Below are 21055 nucleotides of genomic sequence, written 5' to 3'. Positions count from 1 at the left end.
GAAGGCCTAGATTATGGTTAAAAGCCTTAGCATAACTCAGTTTGCCTGCTACAGAGGCCCCATGGCTGGGCCATGATGGAGGCGGATAGGGGATGGAGCGAGATGGCTTGCATGTGGCTGGGGAGATTGTGGAGAGTGTGTGTGGGGTGGTAAACAGGACACCGCAGCCTGCCCCTGTGACTACTTATCCCCCTCCCCTCTGCCCCCACCCAGCTCTGAGCCCTCCAGTCCTAACCCGACCAACTAGGAGTTACAGCTACTGCTTCTCCTTGGCTGTGTTGTGCTGGGGGTTGTGCAGGGCTGTCACTGCTGCTGACTGGCTCGATCCAGACCAGAGCTGAAGCAGAAGGTAAGGGCAGGCGGGGGGGAGCAGGCAGGGCCACGGTATGAGGTGGCAAAGGGCAGGCACAAGCACAGGGGCAAGGGTTTGGCAAATCAGGCAGGGCCGGGGGAGGCAGAGAGTGGGGGAGCAGGCACAGGCATGGCCAGCAAGTAGCACGGAGGCAGGGGGCAATCAGTGGGGGGTAGACATAAGCACAGAGGGGCAGACAGGACGGGGACACCTGGTGGGGGCATGTAACAGGTGGGCAGGCAGGCACAGCAAGGGGCAGGGGAGAAAGGAGCAGGCCTGATCTTCCACTATTAATTTACAATCTCTAAATCTTTTTGGGGCGGGGGGGGATCCTCTTAAGTTCAAAGTTGTCTTGGATTTGGGTAAATATGGTAAAAGGAGAACATAACTGTGCTGTTCTTTTCAGACTCTGCTCTGACATCTCCCATCCTAGATGTGGGCCAATTCCAAGCAAAGCATCTGCCAGCCTACTTTTCTCCCTGCACCAGTATAAACTATAACCTCATCAAAGAGTTGGGTTTGAACACAACTCACATCCTGTGTGAACGTTATAACCTCAAAAACAATGCAAACACAGCTTGTAGTAGAGATGATATCTTTTATTAGACCAACTAGATTTTTGCAAAAAAAATTGTTTAACTGCAAGCTTTCGGGCACAAACACCCTTCATCAAGCATTGGAGAAAAGATTGTCAATGTTCTCCTGGGTAGACATGAAAGTTCATATTTCAGAGGCTTTCACAGAGGAGTCAATAGATGAAAAACTCCTCTGGGCAGTCCATTCATAGCTTGCATGGAGCCCCTCACCTCCTGTGAGGATCTGTGATGATGCAAATTACTGTGAAACAAAGGCAGGAGCAGGATCTCAGGTTTCAGGATACCTGGATACCAAATCTCAAGAAAGCATCATTACCTCTTACTTGTAGCAGCCACTGCTTCATTTGGCAATGAGGAGGCCCAACAGCTGTTCTCACACTGCTTATCCAGTTTGGCCCATCATGGCAAACAGGGAGGATTGCCTACTGCACATAAGCATGAGCTAGATGGCACTTTGTTCAATACTAGCAAGCCAGGGCTACTTTAGGATATGGTTAGGCAGAAGCAGAGCAGGGTTTTTTAGGATCACAAGTTTTACTCTAGATACCAAGTCATATAAATGGTAAATGCACCATCCCCAGCCATAGCACCTGCAAGCATGCTGCACAGCTCCAAGTGAGCTGCCTCTTAAGCCAGAAATAGTGTAGCTAATGTGGGAAAAGGGCTCATTAGCTTAGAGACATCTGTATGGCACTGAAGCTCTCCGAACTTGGAGCACTCCAACTGACAGAGAACTTGGGGTACTTCTGAGACAATCTATGGTTGTGCTGTAATACTTCTGGATTTATATTATATTTTTAAATTTATATTATAACAACACTGCTTGCTACAGTTTTCCTGAGTAGTCTCTATACTGGGGAAGCAGGGGAGGGGGGTGGGGGATGTATTGTATCTGGAAACAGCTGTGGTCTGTTAGGAAGGAATAGGCCATCAAGCAACAGTAAACTAATTGACCTGAAGAGAGACGTCCTGCTGCTGCTGGTGCCAGGGCAGTAGTCTGGAAAAGTGCAGTGTAAAGAAATGGTCTTGAAAATGGAGACTCCCAGAGACAAGGAGAGGGAAAGAGGGAGTGAGAGAGCGCAAGAAAGCCAAGAGCAGGAGAGGACCCAGAAGAGAATATCTGCCAGAGTTAGCCTCGGCTTTGGAGGGGTGGGGGAGGAGAGGAGAGGAGAAGAGAGGGGGAGAGATGCCACTGAGCATTGGAGAAGAGGGGGATGCTGAAAATGTAGGGGGAGGTGAAGGGTGGGGAGGAGTCTTACCTGCTCTGGGGACTCAAAATATCTTGCTGCTTCTGTAGCATAGTCTGCCCACCTCAGATTTTGCTCTGACAGTGGCAGCACAGTATTTGTGCACCTGACTGCTGCCAAGGCACCCCTACTAGCTGCCCCTGCAAGTTATGGCTATTATTTAAAAAAGGCTGCTGCTTCATTGCATGCAACTTTGGGTAACATATGTCCCCTTGAAAGGGTAAAGCCCCTTTCCAGGAGCTAAGCCAGAAGGTAGTTCTCAAAGGCAGTGGTTCTCAACCTCTTTTGTACCTGGCCCATTTGTAAACATCAGTGGCAGGTCCCAACCCACTGCCCTCCATCTCCAGGCCCCAGTACCAACCCGTGTGTGGGGCAGGGAGTGGGTGTGGGGCACCGGGGGGCTGGAACTCTGCCATCCCACAAGGGAAAAGCCATGGTTTCCCATGTTTTTTCTCCTTTAAAGGAGAATCTATTTTTAGAGTTTGTTCACAACACTTTCATATATTCCTGAGACCTACTTTTGGGTCATGACCTATGGGGTTGAGAAACACTGCTCTAAGGGAGCAATGGATAACCAAGGGGGGCAGGGACCAAAAGGCAAAGTCTCAAAGCCCAAGGGGTCAGGGCCTGGCCTGGTTTCAAGGGATACTCCAAGAGCCTGTAAGATGGGTCCCAAGCAAATGTGTTTCTGGGGATCCATTACAGCTTCTAATGCATGTCTGTATATGGTTGAAGTCACCTATACGTGGTTCACAGAACTGTTTGCAATGAAGTGTGAGTGGTTTGAAGACTACATCCAGGCATGTCCCCTCAGGAGCTATGGATTATAACACTAGACAAATGAATTTCAGAGCCTGCCTCCTGCTGCAAAGACTAAATACTCCGGACTTCCCTTTCTCATTAATGTGATGTCCCTTAGTTATGCAGTACCAAATTTGCCAAGTGACAGAAGAGAGGCAGAATAAACTCTACCAGGTCCTCCAGACAGTAGTGTAACTAGGGCAGAGTGAATGGGGCACCAACTTAGAGAGGGCACCAGTATGACCCCCTTCCCCACTGGAGTCTTTGCAGGTAAAGCCCAGTCATAGGGCCTGGCCGGTGCAGCCCCATGCTGAGCAGTGTATCTTGGGGTAAGGGGGCTGAAATTACACCCCCCCCAAGGAGTTGCCATGCCCTGCTTCCAGGGGTGGGGAAAGCAAACAGGGCACAAGAAGCAGCCCCCCAGGGGAGCCCACCCCACTGCCTGTTGCTCACAGCAAGAGCTACTGCTTATGTGAAGACAGTCCCAGTAGGTGAAAGTCCAGCTCTCCAGTGGTTTGCTTAATTCCACCCCCATCTTCCCTGCCCCGGGTGCTGAGCAAGCTGGGCTATGCATGCCTCTGCTTCCACATGTGTCTAACTGATTAGAGCCTATTCAAACAAGCCATGATTTATGCAAGGCAAATTTTATTTTTTCTGTATCTAATCCATTTAAGAGACCATGCTCAGTTCAGTGCCATCAGTGCTAGGCTGTCTGTGTTCATATCATGACCATGCCAAGAAACAGTGACACAAATACATTTTGTTTTTGACAGGGTACCTTTTATTAATAATTCTCATGAATTTGTCACACCTAGGAGGTGTCAGTCTTTTTTCACACTCTGCAAGACTTCTGGGAGAATAAACTAGAAAGGCAGAAAGTTAATTGAAGCTACTAAGATGCACATTGGTAGGTGGGTCTATTTTGGATTTTTTTTACATGATTTTCCATGAATGTGCCTCTAAAATTAAATATGTTGAGAGAAATACAGTAGAAAGAATATATTTACAGTCAATTATAATGAGCACTGCCAAAATATCCAATAACAAAAATAAAACAAAAACTTTTTCATGTTTCTTGCATGCTTTTTTTCACAGAGATTTTAAATACGATTTTGTTTTTTAAAAAATACAATAAGGAAATAATTACATTCTTAATATGAGAACATTATCTTACAACATACAGCCAGGGTCAATTATTTTGAAAGTGTCTAAAATAAAAAAAAATTGATACTACATTAAGTATTCTCTGTTAGAAAAATCAAATCACCACAATCCTCTTATAAAAACACCTTTGGTCCCCTAAAATTATGATCCCATATTTTAAAAAGTATAACAAAAAGCACCTGATACAGTAATAGGAGTTTGTTGAGGAAGCACACATGTTTCTCAAAAGACACTGAATCGTGATGGTTTAAAATACAAGAGTTTTTGTCATGCTGGCCTATTGCTGAGTTTTGCCTGGTGATTTTTCAGTTTAAAAACTTTGAAAAAGCAAGCTCTGTTGCTTTTCAGTAAAAACTGTACAGTAAAAGTAATGTGAAACAAAGTGTATATTTCACAGCCCTGAATGAGGTCTGTAAGGAGGTTATTTCAGGCTTTGAATGATTTTTTCTTAAAATACCTTGGCCATTATATACTTCATTATAGAATAGATTTCACAAGTACGCTAATGCAAAATGTTAGCAATATTTAGAAATGTTTAACTGCAGTATGTTTTGGGGGAAAATTGTTCTTTGCAAGGGATAGGGAAGAATATGCTTAATCTTGTCCATAATACTTCATTTGGATTGGGCATTAAAAGGTGCCATTCTTAAAAGTATATGGGGCAGAGTAGAAGACCGTATTATCATCATTAATGGGAGCTATGCAGACTTTAAAATTTTTGTTTGATTACAGGAATTTGCACACTCCTATCTCAGGCATGGACTCAAACATTAACTCCAGCCTCCTCACAAATTGAACTTCACAGTGGAGATAAGAGTCACAAAGCCAAAACTTGAAAAACTAATTAGTTAGGCTATTGATTATTTGGTGTTACTTGATGTGGGACCAGTTTGTAATGGTAACTATTTTGTTGTCAAACACATTGACTAGAGGCCTAATTTGCATCATAAATATGTACAGATATAAATTAAATATTTATTGAAATATACAAATAAATAACTTATTTTGAAATAAAATGCCTAAATGAATTTTTTGCATCAATTTATTTCCTGATGTTTGTGGGATATTTGTAGTTCAGTCATGCAGCATAACATGTGCCCTCCACCTATAAAGTGTTAATGGCAATCTAATGTAGAATATAACATCCTACTTGGAATAACAAACACTGCTGACATTTATTTCCCTACTGTATTTGCATTTAAAAAAAATGTACTAGGAGAAGGAAGAACCTTCTGCCATTTAGGGCTAGCGCTGAGAGCAATGGGAGCGTTGTCATTGACTTTAATGGGAAACAGGATCAGGCCTTTAGTAGTGGGCCATTATGGACCAGGCTTTCAGTATTCAGCCCCCACAACCCCGCATAGGTTTTTCAGGAGCCTTTGTACACTGAAACCTGAAAAAATGTGGTCGCTGGTCCCAAACCTAATCTTCTTGCATGTCGATCTCCCACTGATGTCCTCTTGCATTCCTCAAGTTTTGTATATGTCTATACATTGATAAAGCCATATACATTCTTACTAATGACAACTACAATAGAACTGCAGGTGGGTGATGAAGGGATATTTTTTCTTACCTTATTACAGTGTTGCCAACTCTTCTCACTTATCTGATATATTTCGTGCCACAACCCCTGGAGGCCAGTGACTATTTTTTCCCTCAAAATGTCTAGCCCTTATGGTTATGAACAAAACCTGGAAAACACAACCTGAGTATGCCTAAGGCACCCTAAACCAGAAGGCAAATAAAAAGAGTAAACACTTCTTTTTATAAAACATCAAGATTTTTAAGAAGATGATATGAGTTTTTGGGATGTTTAACTGGCAATAATGCATGCAACTTTCCAGGAGTGATGTAAATACAAAAGGGAGAACAGACCTTTGCATCAATTTTGCAGAGTAAAAGGAAAGATTCTGTTTCTTGGCAAAAGACAATGAGTCTGTTCAAATATCTCTGTCACATCTCACTTTATCACTATTGTGTATAAAGGAGAATAGCAATAATTCCCTCAGCCTGTCATCCTCAAAAACAGTGTCAGAGATCTGAAAGGAATGAAGGAAACAAATATAGCCATGTTCTAAAACTCAAATTTAACAGCAAGCAAAACCAAACTGCACGAGCTATTTAAAATTGCCATTATTTGTTCAGAATTAATTTTAATGGCTATCTCTTTGGGAGATGCAGAAATGAAGCACTTTGTTGCCTTTCGAAAATCAGGAATAATATAGTTCTCAGACCATATAGGAGAGATCCTGATAACAAAAGCATCTGTCCAAAAATGTATCAAAAAATGCTTCACAGTGGAGTTGTGAAGATGCAGAGAAGGGCTTCTGACTTCCCAGCTTGAGCAAATCGTATCCCTTCTATGGCTATACTGTATTTCTTCAGTGTCTAGCCATGTAAACAGGTAATAGCTGAGTGAATCCTAATAAAGAAGCTTGTGAAAAGTCCTCTCCCAACAACTTTTATGGTGGAATTCTGAAAGTCAAAATAAGCCTTAACAGTACATCACATCTAAATTGAACTGATTTCACATAAGGCTTGAAAACACCCACCAGTTTTCATTTCCTTTCTGGATTTCTAATGCAATGCAAATGCTGGTTTAATCCATTTCAGCAATGTAAATCTCAATTGCAACTATATGCTCCTTTTACATTACTAAGATTTTTACAAATAAAGTTGGGGAAAAAGTTACAGGTAATAAAAAGGGGCACACTTAGTTACACAGTAATACAGTAGAGAGTACAGACAAATGAGGGCCAAGCTACCTTTAACTTATTAGAATTATAGAACCTCTTATGCTGTATCACTTGACACCACTCCATAGATGAGTCTTTCGAAGCCTACGTCTTGGTCCATACTAGATAAGCCCTTTATACAAAGAAAATGTTCTTGCTGTGTTTAGGTTCCATTTTTCATCTCCCATTCCTGGAGGGCAGAAAAAAACATAGGGAAATGTTACAGAAACCATAATGTCCAGAGATTCAGTTTGATCTAGCTACGGGTCTGATCCCAAGCCAATTAAACTTGACTTCAAGGGGCCTCTACTCCCAAGTAATGGAATCGCTGAGGCACTGAATTTGTTTTACAATTTGGAAAAGCACAAATAAACAGAGGAAATGTGCCCCCTTCTATACCATACGTAATTTGTACTACAGAGTGGCTGCATATTGATATTTTCTTTGGGCTAAAGCACCTTGAAGCCTTTTCTTTACTAACTGCAAATCTGCAAGGCATATCTAGTTAGCAAAAATACAGAAGGGTCAAATGACAAAGGATTAATTAAACAATGCTGCATGTTCAGCCTTATACAAATAATAGGAAGGCTGGCTACAAATATGAGATGGTAGGCAAGGACTTTCTAATTAACCCTGTGTGGGGTGAAGGACCCCTGAAGCGTACGCCATTTCTTGAAGGGCTCCCAATCCCGACACACACGTAGACAGTGACGTTTTACTATGGAGCTACTTAGTCTATTCTGCAGTAAAGCAGTAAAGCACCCAGCAAGGCTTAATAGCTAAGGCATTGAATCTGAGGTAAGGAACAAGGATTCCTGAATTTGATGCTCATCATGTCACTGTTCATATCTGTTTTCTACATACTCAGTCTTAGCTCAGGCTCCATTACTGCTGCTTCTGCCACTTCAATACCTTTCTGAACACAATTCCTCTACTGGACCTTTATTGGGAGTTTGGCTATTGACTTGAAAGGGAGAACAACTGATCCTCTCAGGGGTATTTCCAGCCTACAACTCTGGCAGAAGAAATTATGCAGTTGTGAAGTACATGTATAGTTACATTCTTGGAGAGTGTGCATCATGCAGTGCAGGACCGTGGTCTGCTGTGCTCTTGAACTATCAGTACACAGGAACAGAGAAGGGGAGGCAGGGATGGGCTGGGGCTGGACATATGGCTGGACAAATTTACTAAACCAGCCCCTTTAGCCAGGACATGTTGAAGCCATAGAGCTTCTTTAGTCTCAGTGGAGCAATCACACATTGTTCTGCAGCCAGGTGCTGAGGGTAAGATTTTTTCCTTTTTCTCACCCCAATCTCTGTGCAGAGATACTATGCAGGCATAATTTGTAGAGCTAGAAGGAAAACAACTGACTGTTTGTACATTTTACATTACAGAGTCCTTGGTTAAAAAATAAAAGCAACCCTGTCAGCAGGGACCAGAAAGTTTCCATCTACATTGCCTCATCAAAGGGCTCCAGGGTTAGTCTTCCTCGTCTTGTTTCCTTCTGATTCAAGAATCTTGCACTCTTGGTGCTCAGTAGCCAGTTTCAGCAGTGGAGAGGGTTCTAGACAAGCCTATAGTTTGGTGGTTACAATAGTCTCCTGGGAAATAAGAGTTTTAAGTTGCCTCAGACTAAAATAAGCCTAGAACCAATTTTTGGGTAAAGACTTTAACCACTAGGCAATGTGCAAGAGGTGCCCCCACTACCACAGCTACAGAAGAGGTGTTGCGCTCTGCACTGATGGAATGCGGCTCTCAGAGTTAGGCAGTCTGAGGCGGGCACTCTGAATCCTGAGATGATGGAGTTGCCTAATGGACTAAGATAGGGGTTGTCAACCGGGGGTATGTGCACCCCTAGGGATACTTGGAAAGGTCCTAGGGGGTACCCGCGGGTGGAGATGGAGCGCCACCACCCACCACCATGTGCCACCACCCACACCGCCACCTCCCAGGAACAGGGCCAGAGGTAGGGGGGCAGGGGCAAGAGCAGCAGCACCCCTCTGCAGGTCGCACAGGCGCTGCCTGGCAAGCTGGAAGCGGGGGTGGGGGGAGGGTAGCTTGAACACGGCCACAACCACCACCCTGCACTGCCACCATGTGCTGCTTTCTCATGGCCAGTTGTACATGCGGCTCCATGGGCTGCTGATGGGCGGCACATGATTGGCCAGGTGCGAGGCCCGTGGAGCCGCACTTGTGACTAGCCATGGGAAAGTGGGGTGCAGCGGTGGCATGCAAGGGCCCCCCCGCATCCAGCCACCACCGCCAGAAGGTTGAAAACCCCTGGAATAAGGTGCCTGAGCTCGGAGGAGTGTGGTTCACTGTAGGTGCCAAATGGCTCACTGTAGGCCCCTCCTTACTAGACTGCCTTATGGAAGTGGCTAATTCTCTCCATTGACTGTAGTAGGATCCTAAGTGCTTAAACTTTCAATCTGGACTGACCTCCTGGGGCAAGGTACCTAATTTTTGGGCATGTCAGCATGTAAGCAGAAGTGCTTGTGGTGATGATGTAGATCTGGACCAATAGCTGCATCACTCCTGTGTCATATGTCAACTATAGCATAGGAACCCAGGGGCCTATAGCTGGTGTCCCATAAGGCTGTATGAACATCATTAGCTCCAAAGGATAGATATAAATTGCTTAATTGAAAATATAATATAAAAACAAATCCAATTTCTTAATTTTAAAATTAAATGCAAAATTATGAATAATTTATAGCCTAAACAGATTATAATATATGCACATAAGCAACATTTAAAGTAATATACTTTAAATATAAACAACAGTACATTTGCTGCCAAAGCTTTAAAGAACGCCAAATCCTGGAAACAGAATGGAAGTCAATGGCTTATTGCCTGGAACTAGAGCTTGTTCAATGCTAAATCAACTTTTTCCATATGCAGTGTTTTCATTATTCACATTTAAGATACTTTTATTTAACTAATAAGAAGAATGAAATGTTGGTTTTTGCACATGTTGATGCAATTTCAATTATTCTCTAAAAAAAGCTTGACATGAAAACATGAGTAAGAAATTAATAACTACATAGAAGCACATGATTCACCACTTTCAAACAGAATAAAAAAAGGAAATAAATTTATATTCTGAATTCAGAATATGCATGCAGACATAATGCATCTCCTGTTTAGCAAACAGAATTAACAAAATGTATTATAACTATTATATTTATCAGTATATTTTAATAACCACTATCTAGTCACTGAGAATCAACTTTTTCAGGAAAATAAATTAAAAATACAAATACAAAACATGTTGAAAACCCATAATTTAAACCAATCCACTTTCGTCCATGTCTACCACCATTAGAGAATTGTAAAAAAGTAGGGCTGGATGACCTCAGTAGGTCATCTCACTCAAACCCTTGCTCAAGGCAGGATCCTCCCTGTCTACACCATCCTAGGCAAATATTTCTCTAAACATTTTCTAATCCCCCTTAAATCCCTATATCCTTTAAGATTTGGGTGCAGGAGGTTGAGGAAACTCTATTCTAATATCCTAATATATTCTACTATTCTGCAAAATGTTTCTAACAAAAGAATTCAGAGAGAAATTACCTCCAAGTTTGACTGTAAGTAAACACCCTGTAACATTGTGAGATTTGCCAAATATTAAGGAAAGGCATGCTAGTACTGATATGAAATCAGACTCACTCCCACACACTACAATGGAGGTTACATATGCTGAGCCAAATTCCACACTTTGAATACTCACGGGCAACTCCCACAACTTAGCTGCATCAACTACTGCCAAATGACTTAAGCTTATTCATAATTACATATGGCCAAAACATTAAGAGCCAAATTCCACCCTTACGCAATTCCCATTGAAAGCAGCGTCCATTGCAGGTGCATGGTTGAGGGCGGAATTGGGCTGTCCAGTTGTAGATGGGCCAGTGCAGCTACACTCATAGAGGTAAATGTCTCTGTTAGTATTTGGTGTGTGAGGTTTTATGAAGAGGCGAAAGCAGTTCTTAAAGCTGTATTCATTATCCGGATCCTTTTCCACTGAGAGGAACTATGTATCGTAGTTCTGCAGCTTTTTTAATGGCCTGTTCTTACAACCAGCTTTTTTTAGGATGAGAATCTGATTAACCAGTAGTAAGAATCTGCTTAAACCTTTCATCTACAATTAACAGAACAGATTCTGCTACTCTAACCAAGTCTTTTAGATTGCAAAATAACTTGCACTTGCCTTGTCCTTGTGCTTTTTAAAAGGGGAAAACTGAAGCACAAAATGCATTGCTGGTTTATCTTATATCATGTTAACAGCATAGCAAAGATGGAACTACAGCCCAGTTTTTTTAGTCTCTCAGCTCTATGCTCTAACTCCTGGAAGGCAGTCCCTTACTAATGCTTTCCTAAAAGCATTTGTGAATTTTACTGCATCCTCACTGCAAATGTACATACCAGATAAAAACAAGTATGTGCTCTATTAGTAATGATGAAATCTTAAAGCATTTTCCGCAACACAAGTACTGTTGTTTTAAATTAAATCAATCAGTGCCCTATAAAAAGCAGACGAGTGAAATTATTGTTTATCATTGCAATTAGCAACGAACTGACCAAAATAACCGGAGATCTTGGGGTGCCTGTAGAGGTGCTGTGAGGCACTGTAATTACAGTGCATCAGAGCAGACTCGATCCATCAAGTCTGCTAAAGTGTGGTAATTACTGCGCTCCAGCCAGCCTCTGCAACTTGTGCATCAGTGTCCTCATGTTTCAAAATGGCAGTGGTGGCGCTTGAACTAAAGCTTAAATGAGCTTAAGTTCAAGCACCTCCACAGCCATTCTGAAGCACGGGGACAGTGATACACGAGATGCTGTTGTGCTTTAATCAGAGCGACTCTCAGAGCCTAAAGAATCCCCCCAGTCTCTGGAGCACCTGTAAAAATGCCCTTGGGGCCTGATGCCACAACTACTATTCCTTTTTACATGCTGTATCAGTTGCTCAGCAGTAGTAATACATTGCTAGCCAGTTCAGTCAGGCCCCAAGAACTGTCAGGCACAATCTCTTTAACATAAAGAACAAACAGCACTAAAAGTTACAGCACTAGCATAGGAATGTAAAGCATTAGGCAGATATTTTGCCAGGTATTAGAACAAATCGCATCAATCTGATTTTACATTAACTGTATAGAAAGAGTAAAAAAAAATGCCTTCTCAGTGCTAAACTTATTAATGTTACTGAGTGTGAATAAGAAGGGCAATCTGCATTATTGACATTTACCTTGTATAGGAAATCTGTGCAGAATGCAGAGAAAACAGTCAAATCAATTCTTAATATTTCTATCCTTCTGTAATCTAGTTCCCAATATTCACTCCTGTGCAGGAGACAAGCTCAAGATCATAAAGAACTTAAATCATAATTAATAAAATTTAGACTTTGGGCCAGCCCTTCGTGTAAACTAATTTCACCCTGGGGAATTCAAGGAGTAGGAACCTCAAAGAATGAAGGCGATGAGAAACATGTGATGAAAGACAAGGAGAGAGGAAGAAAGCCAGGCACAGGTCTTCTCACCTTTGCTTTTCTAAGTACATGGCCTCGACAAGGAGAATTACTTGATGAGGAAGGTCTCTTCAGAGCTGCTGCACTATTCACAGGTACTGAGCATTCAGTATCACTTGTATCACAACTGGAGATAGGGGAGTTTTCCATAGTTCGGTGCTTGAATATTGGAGACTGAAAGATTGAAAATAACTTAGGTGAAGTTTCTTTAAAATATTCATATAAAAAAAACTCAGTATTTACCAAAGTATAGGACTGCAGAAAAATTACAAGAACAGTTTTAAAGCTAAGAAAATTACACTGACAGCCTTTTCTAAAAATGAAGCCCTCGTCATGATGGTAAAAGTTACTTCCTGAATGACAGCTGCTTCAGTTTCCTCTCAATGACTTAACAGCACTAGTGACTGGGTGATTCATGAAGCTGAATCAATAAGTTTGTCCATATTAACCCTTGCAAAATTGATGGGCTATTCAATTTTGGTGGTTCAGGAACTGAGTCTGGGTTAAATGTTCACATAGCTCTGAGGTGAAATGGGGCATCATTATCATCATATGTTGCGTATCATTCCATATGTATCAACTCAATTTCACTGTAGAAGAGGACAGTAGATGTGGGCAAGAACCAGTAATAAATAAGAAACCACTCTGGGTGCTTTAATTTCATAATTTGTTTTACAGCAGAGATCTGGCTTTGCAAGATGTTTTGCACCTCCACTTCTTGTTTCATGAGAGTTGAGAGCACAAAACACCTCATGCTGAAATAGTTCTTCCGTGAACTTACCTGTGGGCTTGAGGTTCCTGATTTGGGCTCAATGGCCAATCCTAGTGTAATGCCTCCAGCCAAGGCTTTCTTCAAGCTCTCTTTCACCTCAGTCAGTTCTAACTCCAAGTTGACACGTTCGCTCTCCTTCAGCTTACATTCCTCTTCCAACTTCTTTAACTTATCTTCAAGAATCACTTGGGTTTTCCTGCCTGCCATTCACAGAGTTGGTGTTATTCCAACAGCCGGCCAAAACGGACAGACTCAGCTGTAAACAGTGCTCATTTTCATTTCAAAAGAGGGAACAAAAACTAAAATTACTGGCTTCCCCAAATGCTACTCAATATGGAAGATTTCAGCCTCAGTCAAATAAAATACTTAGTGCCTTTTGGATGAGGGTGTGGGGGGGTGGACAGAGGTTTTCCTGTGGCAACTGCAAAGTTATTTTTCAATAGATCTGTGGGTTTTAAAAAAGTGCAAACAGCCAGTGATAACAACAGTGTATTTACACTGGCTCTACTACCATTTCTGGTACTGGATTAGTATGTTTTGCATTGATTGGACAAATAGCACAAAGATATTCTCACTTCAGTTACATTCTACTTCATATATTTTTGCATTCAAAATTAACCATCAAAATATAGCAAACAGTTTTGACTTTTTAAATGTGCTCAGTAGAAGGAAATAATTTAGTTCACTTAACCAGCATTTGCAGAGTGCATGAGCCTAGAGCAAGAAAGAACCTCCTACCAGCATTGACTTCAATGGCAGCTCGTAAGTCTTTCCTTTCTTTTCGGAGTTGGGCCAACCTATTCCGCAGAGCTTCTTTCCTCTTTAATAACTCCTCCTCCTTACTTTGTAACCTCTTTGCATCTGCTTCCACCCGGTTCTTGCCATATTTGTATTGATCAGCATCTACACAAAATATTAAAATGTAACTGCTTATTTTATGTGATAAATTGCCCTCTGCATGGCTCCGGATTCAAAGTACGCTACTTCAAAGAATGCCAAACAAATTTTTCAGATAAAACCCCCATCCCTGAATTTCTTGTTCTCAACTTTGTGACTCTCACCCATCTTTGATTACAATGTGTGCATGTCTTTGATCTTCCTCCAAGAGTTCAGTTTGCTTAATATCTTAACTGCTTTAGAAAAAGTAAGTAGTAAATCAACTCTCTACCCATCTCTTCAACCAATCCATAAAACTTTAAAGTTTGAAAATGAGAGTAAACTTTTTTCTTTTCACTGGCGTTTCCAATATTTCCTGCTTCAGCACAGTTGCTGAAATAATCCAAGACAGATTTGTTCTCTAGATACACCTGGAAGAGACGGAAATGAAAATACCAGACACTTTACAAGAAACTCTAAGGATTCCAGGCTGTATAGCGTACAGAACAGGTTCTGATAAGCATGTCTGCGTTCCATCAGTTTACCCGGACTGAAAAAAACCCCTTAAAAGCAGGCTTGTTTTTTAACTGAATGGTGAAGTTGGAAAAAGGACAATTTCCCTTTGATACCAATACTCCATGTCCCAGTGGAAGGGTTGATGTTTCTGGGCATGTGCCTTTTCTTTTCTGACAGTGAAGTGTGGGAAAATCAGATGAAATGGGATGTGTCCTCTCTCCCTCACCTAGTCCAGAAAATTTGGTTTAAGATCCTATATCCTCTGTAAGATTCCCTTCATTGAGAAACATGGGTTAGACATGCGAACACCTTCTGGGCTCAACAAACCTTTTGGGCTTTGACAAACTGTCAAAATATTTTGTAGCCATTCAAATTTAGAGTAGGCAATCAGACTTCATTAAATTGCAATTGTTGTTAATTTTAATAGGATACAATTAAATGTGTACAAAACCCCAATAGTTTCATACTGTCATATTAATTAGCATGTATATTGCAGTAGCACTTAATAGGTCCTAACCAGGTTGTGGTCCTTGGGCTACGATAGACTGTGGAACGAAAAAGGTATTAACAGAAGCTTCAAACTAAAACTGCTGGATTTAAAGGGCTTGGTAAACTGTTCTTTAGCTGAAATAGTTCTTTCCCCTCCCTAGTGTTTACTTTTCTGATGTATTTATGGAGCAAAGATATCCACTCTTAGACTCTGTTTTGCTAGACGAAATGAATCAAACTTGTTTTACTTTCCTCTCAGAAGAGCACTTCGCCATTTCTCTGAACCTGTTCCAGTTTCAATTTGCCTTTCTTGAGTATGTATGACCAGAACTGGACACATTATTCCAGAAGAGATGTAACCTTTACTATGTCTCACTTTAGTGGAAATACCTTACTTGATACAGCCTAGGTGTATATTTGCCTTATGCCTACATTATTGTAAGCACTCAGAGTTATCTTTGGATTGCCCACATATTTTCTCTCTCTGGTGTTTTCCAGCTGGTGAGTCTTCCACTTATTGCAGGAATTCTTATCTAAAGTGGAAGACCTTAGACTTTACCATCATCTCATAAATACATATAGACTGGAAGTTTGAAGAACGTAGTTAACCAGAATAAGGAATGAGGTTCCAGAACGCCTTCTAGCCAGAGTAGTGGAGGCAGAAACCTGACTAGTTTTTAAGTTGAACTTGATATATTTATGGGAAAGGATTTGTAATGTTCTTGTCCTGACAGCAGGGGACTGGATTCAGTGATTCACGAGGCCTTTTTTAGTCCAGTGTTTCCTATATCAGGAGAACATCCCATTTTGATTATTTCAGCCCTCATGGTCATCCAATTATTGTTGCACGCTAGGAGTCAGAAATACATAGCCTGCAGAGCCAGGGGACTTTGGCAGTATGTCAGTGGCAGGAATTGGGAGACAGTTCACCCATTCACAGCTGGGGGTCAGGGACAAGCAGAGAAAAGCAGTGGCTGGATCTAAGCCACGTAGTTCCAACCTGCAGCTCCAAAACCATGCCCACGGTGTTGTATGCTCTTACAATCCTCCTCAGTATTAACAATGTCTCACAACTATGTGTCATCAGTAATTTAATTAGTGCTCTTCTGCTTTTCACACCAAAGTCATTAATATAAACATAAACTATGATAGAATTCATCAAGGATCATTTGGGAAATCCATTAGGAACTTTCCCCTCGTCCAGAAGTATTGTTTTAGCACTATCCATGGTCATCACCAGGCTCTAGCCCACCTTCCAGTTCTTGTAATTGTCCCCATCTACTCCGGTCTCCCTACTAATTTACCAAAGGGCATTGTATCAGATAGCTTACTGACATTCACATAGGTTAGATCTACTGTATTTCCTTTTCTAGGAAAATAGATATCTTCTCAAAGATACCAGGCTTGTCTGGCACCATCTACCTTTGAAACATATATGATAAATGTTATCCCATTTCCCATTAGTCTCTATGTCTTTTATTCTTTTTTCCAAAATTTGTTCTAACAAGCCTTTTTTCTAACAGGTGTATAGTCACCCAAATCAATTGTATGCCCCTATCCCCTTTTTTGTACATCACCATCCTTGTTGAAAACATGCAAATTATTTAGTGAGCTTTTGGATGACATCAATATATCTGCTTCATTCTCGCTGCATAGCACTCCCACTTCTTTCCAAATTCTCTTTTATTTAAATACCTGAACAACCTTTTTCTGTTTAATTTCCTTTTCATGGTCTAACTCAGCTTGTCTTCTGGCAGTTCTCAATTCCTGGACCTCTCAGATACAGTATTCTCCACTCAGCAATCTTTTCTTTCCCCATTCCTTTTTAATTTCTGCTTATTTTTCCAGTGATGGCTCCTCCAAGAGCCTTTATAAACAAAGTCTGGAGCCCATCCATACAAGCTCCTTCCTCTAGCATGGTATACAAATTACTACAGGTAAAAGTACTCTGGAACCTTGAATGTAAAGAATATTCAAGCTGGCATATTCCTGAACATCTTTGAGCGATATACTCCAGTTCACTTCACAAACTGATTCCCTTAGTTCATGGGTGGGCAAAATATGGCCCATGGACTGGATCTGGCCCATCAACTGCTTGGATCTAGCCTGCAGCTGCCCTCACAGCAATCTGCGTGGGACTGAGCCCCACCCAGGGCAGCTAGCACTGTGCTCCTCCCATGCCCACTGACCCGTTCCTGGCTAGCATGCACAGCTCCCAGCAGGGCTGCTCCCAGTACAGCTGCAGCTGCCCGGGTATTCCCTTTGCCTTCAGCGGTGGCTCTTCCTCCTGCTGCACCACTCCAGGCAGGGAGGAAGCTTTAGCTGAATGGCTCCTGCCCCAGCATGCAGGGCTCCAGCTCCAGGATGACTTCCACCCACCCTGCTGGGTTTTGTGTGCTGGCTGGGAATGGGGCCAGCAAGAGCAGGTGGAAGCACAGCACTGGCTGCCCCAGCAGGGAGTGGGTGGTGCTCAGTCCCATCTCATGTGGGGCACTGCATGTGCTCCCTGCCCCCTCCTGCCTCCCCTCACCCCAGCCGGCTCCCAGAACCTAGCACCCAGGCAGCCCCCGCCCCTTCACACATTACACACCTCCTCCCACACGCAGGGGCGTGCAGAGAACGGATTGTGGCTCTGCTCTGGGTCCCAGCCCCACACATCCCTGCCTGCAGAACTGGGGCTCTGCCCCAGCCCCACACTGTCTCTGCCCTGAGATCCTGAGGTCTCAATGAAGTTGCTCAATGGAGCTGCATGGGCAGGGTGTGTGGCTGCGTGGGTGAGGAGCTGCCTCCGGGATTGGGATCTTGGGGCAGTGGCAGTGCAGGGCCAGGGCCTGGAGCCCAGGGCAGAGCTGTGATCTGTTTCCTGCATGCCCCTCCCCACAAAACCTGTGCCCATTGCAGGGGTGTGTGGGCAGCAGGCCCCACATTGTCACTGTCTCATGACCCCGCCACATATCCTGGCCTTACCCATCCAGCCTGCTCCCAAACACTGCTTCCACCCACCCAGCCACAGCCCCATCCCCCATAGGGAGTTTTGGTGAGGTGTTGGGAGGTTGGGAAGTGGGGTGCCGACCCAGCCCTTGACAACTCATCAAAAAACTCTATGTTGCCCCTGGGCCCAAATAATTACCCACTCCTGCCTTAGTCTATCAGTTTGTCCTCATAAAAATCAAAAACTTAACTACTTACCTATGCTCGTTTATCCTTTCATTTAACTTGCAACAAACCACCTCATCATCATCTACTCTGATGACCTGATCTTATATAACCCTATTACTATTTACCAAAACCAAATCTAAAATAGCATCGCATCTTGTTAATTTAGTGACTGTTTGGTGAAGAAATCTGTCAGCTATCGTATCCAGAAATATATGGCCCTAATTTTTATAATCAGAATTTGTTTTCCATGCTATCTCTGGAAAGCTGAAGATTTCCATGACAACACAATTCCAGTAGTATTTTTCTTTTTAATGACATTGCAGAAATCTCTATCTATATAAAGATCTCTAAATCTAGAGATGATTGCAGGCTGCCATCATTACCTTTGTGAAATCTCTTTTACTTGCCTTCCCTAACGTGATTTTAATCCTAAGAGATTCTGTTTTATTCATACTATGCATTCTAATTTCTTTACATTTATTAACATGCACGGCTACACCAATGCCTACATTTTTTATCTTTCTTGAAGAATCGCCCTTTAAGTCATGTTCTAGTCATGACATCATTCCACCCTTGTACCTTATCCCTATAATAACTTATTTCACACATCCTACACCAGTAGTTCTCTTTCCTTTTGGTGCTCCAGCTCCTTGCATTAGCATACAAACATTCCAGTTATTTTTTACTGGCCATGCCAACTTTCCTACCTGACAGCTATTCATGACTTATACTTTCTTTCTCCTTGCTGTGCACTGACCTAAAACTTGGCACATACCATAAGTCTATGCAACATTTTTCTGCATATCTTAGTTTCAAATTCTATCTATCATCTATACAAGCTTCAGTCCCAGAAAAATCAGCATCCAAGGTACTTAACTGGAATTTGTTACAAAAAATTCTCTTTATATGAGTACTTCCCAGCGGTCAAACATCCAAAAACCTCTCTCAACACTGATCTTTGAGTCAAATGTTGATCTTTCATTCTCTTGTCATGCCTTCATCTTCCTCCCCATGAACCAAAAGACATCCCCTGAGATCACCTGAAGTTCCAGTTGTTTTCCTTAGCTTGGCATCCTTCCATTGCAGTAGGAACCTGGAAAGGTCATTTGTCCCAACATGAAGGAAAACAAACCTGGATTCTTTCCTGTTCCTAACTGAACACTTTTCAGCCTCCAGAACGCATTTCATATTATTGTTCCTGGCAGAGACCACACCCTTCTGTACTGTGGATCCACCTTGGTGATGGATTGATTCACCTGAATATAAACCTGCTTCTTCCTGTTTTCTTTGCCAGTAAATAATACTGTCAACTGTTCTCTCTCAAAAACTCCTGTATATCTTCCTTGTCCCTCATCAGACTCTGGGCACTGATAGATGTGCAGCTCTCTGCTCTAACTCATGGTGCTTTACAGAAGCAGCTATGAACTTCTATCAGGGCACAGCTGTAAAGCACTTTCAAGGGGGCAATCGTATGGCAAATGTCACTTCTGTCAGGGCCCTCTGGTCCTTGGCTTTCTCAATCACCTCTTCCTCTCACTTTGGGACTAGTTGCTCTCCTTCTCAGCCACCCCATCTTGTCCGATTACTTCTTTCCTTTATACTACAGTGCAGCAAAACCCATTCTTGAATTCTATTTCTTCTCAGCTGGCAGATCTCCTCTGTACTGTCCTCAGGGTCACGTGTTTCCATGGGACATCCTCCTTGCCTAGTGATATATTCTACAATCTCCCTGGTTGACAAGTATCTACATATGTTCTTCCTTAGGGAATACCAGATCAGATTTTTAGATAGCTCATTTCAGGGCAAAACAAAGTTATTACTTCTTTGGCCACCATTAGATGTCACCAAAGTTAATAAAAAAGTCATAGCATTCCAGAAGAAAGTGCATGGGCAATGGGATGAATGTTAATACTTTAGTCTGAGAAAACTGGATTTTAGTGTTAAATATTGTTTACACATTGATTTCCTAGCCTCGCTATTAACTTTTAAAAAACTATTTACTGAGTATTTTAAGACATGTACTCAAAAATCTTCGTATCCATTTTCACCAATTTAAAAAGGTAACAGGAACAGAACACAAAGAAGGACAAACGTGTTTAGAAACATATAGAACACATGCACACAAAAGAGGAAGATGCCAGATGTATTCATTTTTTGTGTTAATAGGAAATGTTCATTTTTGATCCAATTTCAATTTTTGGTTGGAGGGACCCACAAAATCTGTTTAAATATTCTCTTAGGTTTTAGGAGCTTCTGTATGGATGGTACTGTATAATTAACACTATGTAAATTAAGTTTTACCATATAAATGATGAACAAAATATAAATTACCTTTCAAAATGTATTTCTATAGGATTCCAAGTACCCATTCAAAAATGTATGCCAGTCACCAATAAGCTACTAATGAGCTATGGGCAGGATTCTATTTCATTTTGTGTACCTAATGGCATTTACCCAGCTGCATATGTGCATATACTGAACATGCCCCGTAGCTGATGCACTGGTGGGGCAGCCATGTGGCTATGTAAACAGATGCCTGAGTGTAAGTCCCAGAAAAATGAAGAGGACAGTGCCATGTTTTAGCCCCAGTAACTGAGTGATTACAGTACTTGTCCAGGAAGCAGGAGACCTCCTCTGTATCTAACATTCATTAGTCATGCATTATTTTCTGGCTCCAATTTTGTGACTTGTATTTCCACGGTAGTTGTTCATAAATAGTTATAGACCTGCTAGTTCAGTACATAGCATACTGTGTATGGGCAGTACATGCACACAAATGCCTGCTTCCTTATATTTTCACATTACAGGGGTAATAGAATCTCAA

General features: G+C 42.0%; 1 protein-coding gene across 6 annotated transcripts in view; it reads right to left on the bottom strand.

Moving 5' to 3' along the window:
- Positions 1–3754: 3754 nt before the first annotated feature.
- AFAP1 (actin filament associated protein 1) overlaps positions 3755–21055 on the bottom strand; it is a 206325-nt gene continuing 189024 nt past the window's right edge. For all 6 annotated transcript variants that reach the window (XM_059721546.1, XM_019479333.2, XM_059721547.1 and 3 more), the window contains 4 exons: positions 13930–14094; positions 13201–13391; positions 12432–12593; positions 3755–7085 (listed from right to left, as the gene is read on the bottom strand). In XM_059721546.1, coding sequence (XP_059577529.1) covers positions 7059–7085; positions 12432–12593; positions 13201–13391; positions 13930–14094 — 545 coding nt within the window. In that variant the 3' untranslated portion in view covers positions 3755–7058. The remainder of the gene's footprint in view (positions 7086–12431; positions 12594–13200; positions 13392–13929; positions 14095–21055) is intronic.

The sequence above is a fragment of the Alligator mississippiensis genome, chromosome 2, assembly GCF_030867095.1.
Source record: "Alligator mississippiensis isolate rAllMis1 chromosome 2, rAllMis1, whole genome shotgun sequence".
Lineage (NCBI taxonomy): Eukaryota > Metazoa > Chordata > Crocodylia > Alligatoridae > Alligator > Alligator mississippiensis.
Note: the sequence above shows the minus strand (reverse complement) of the source record. Positions and strands in the feature narration are given on the sequence as shown.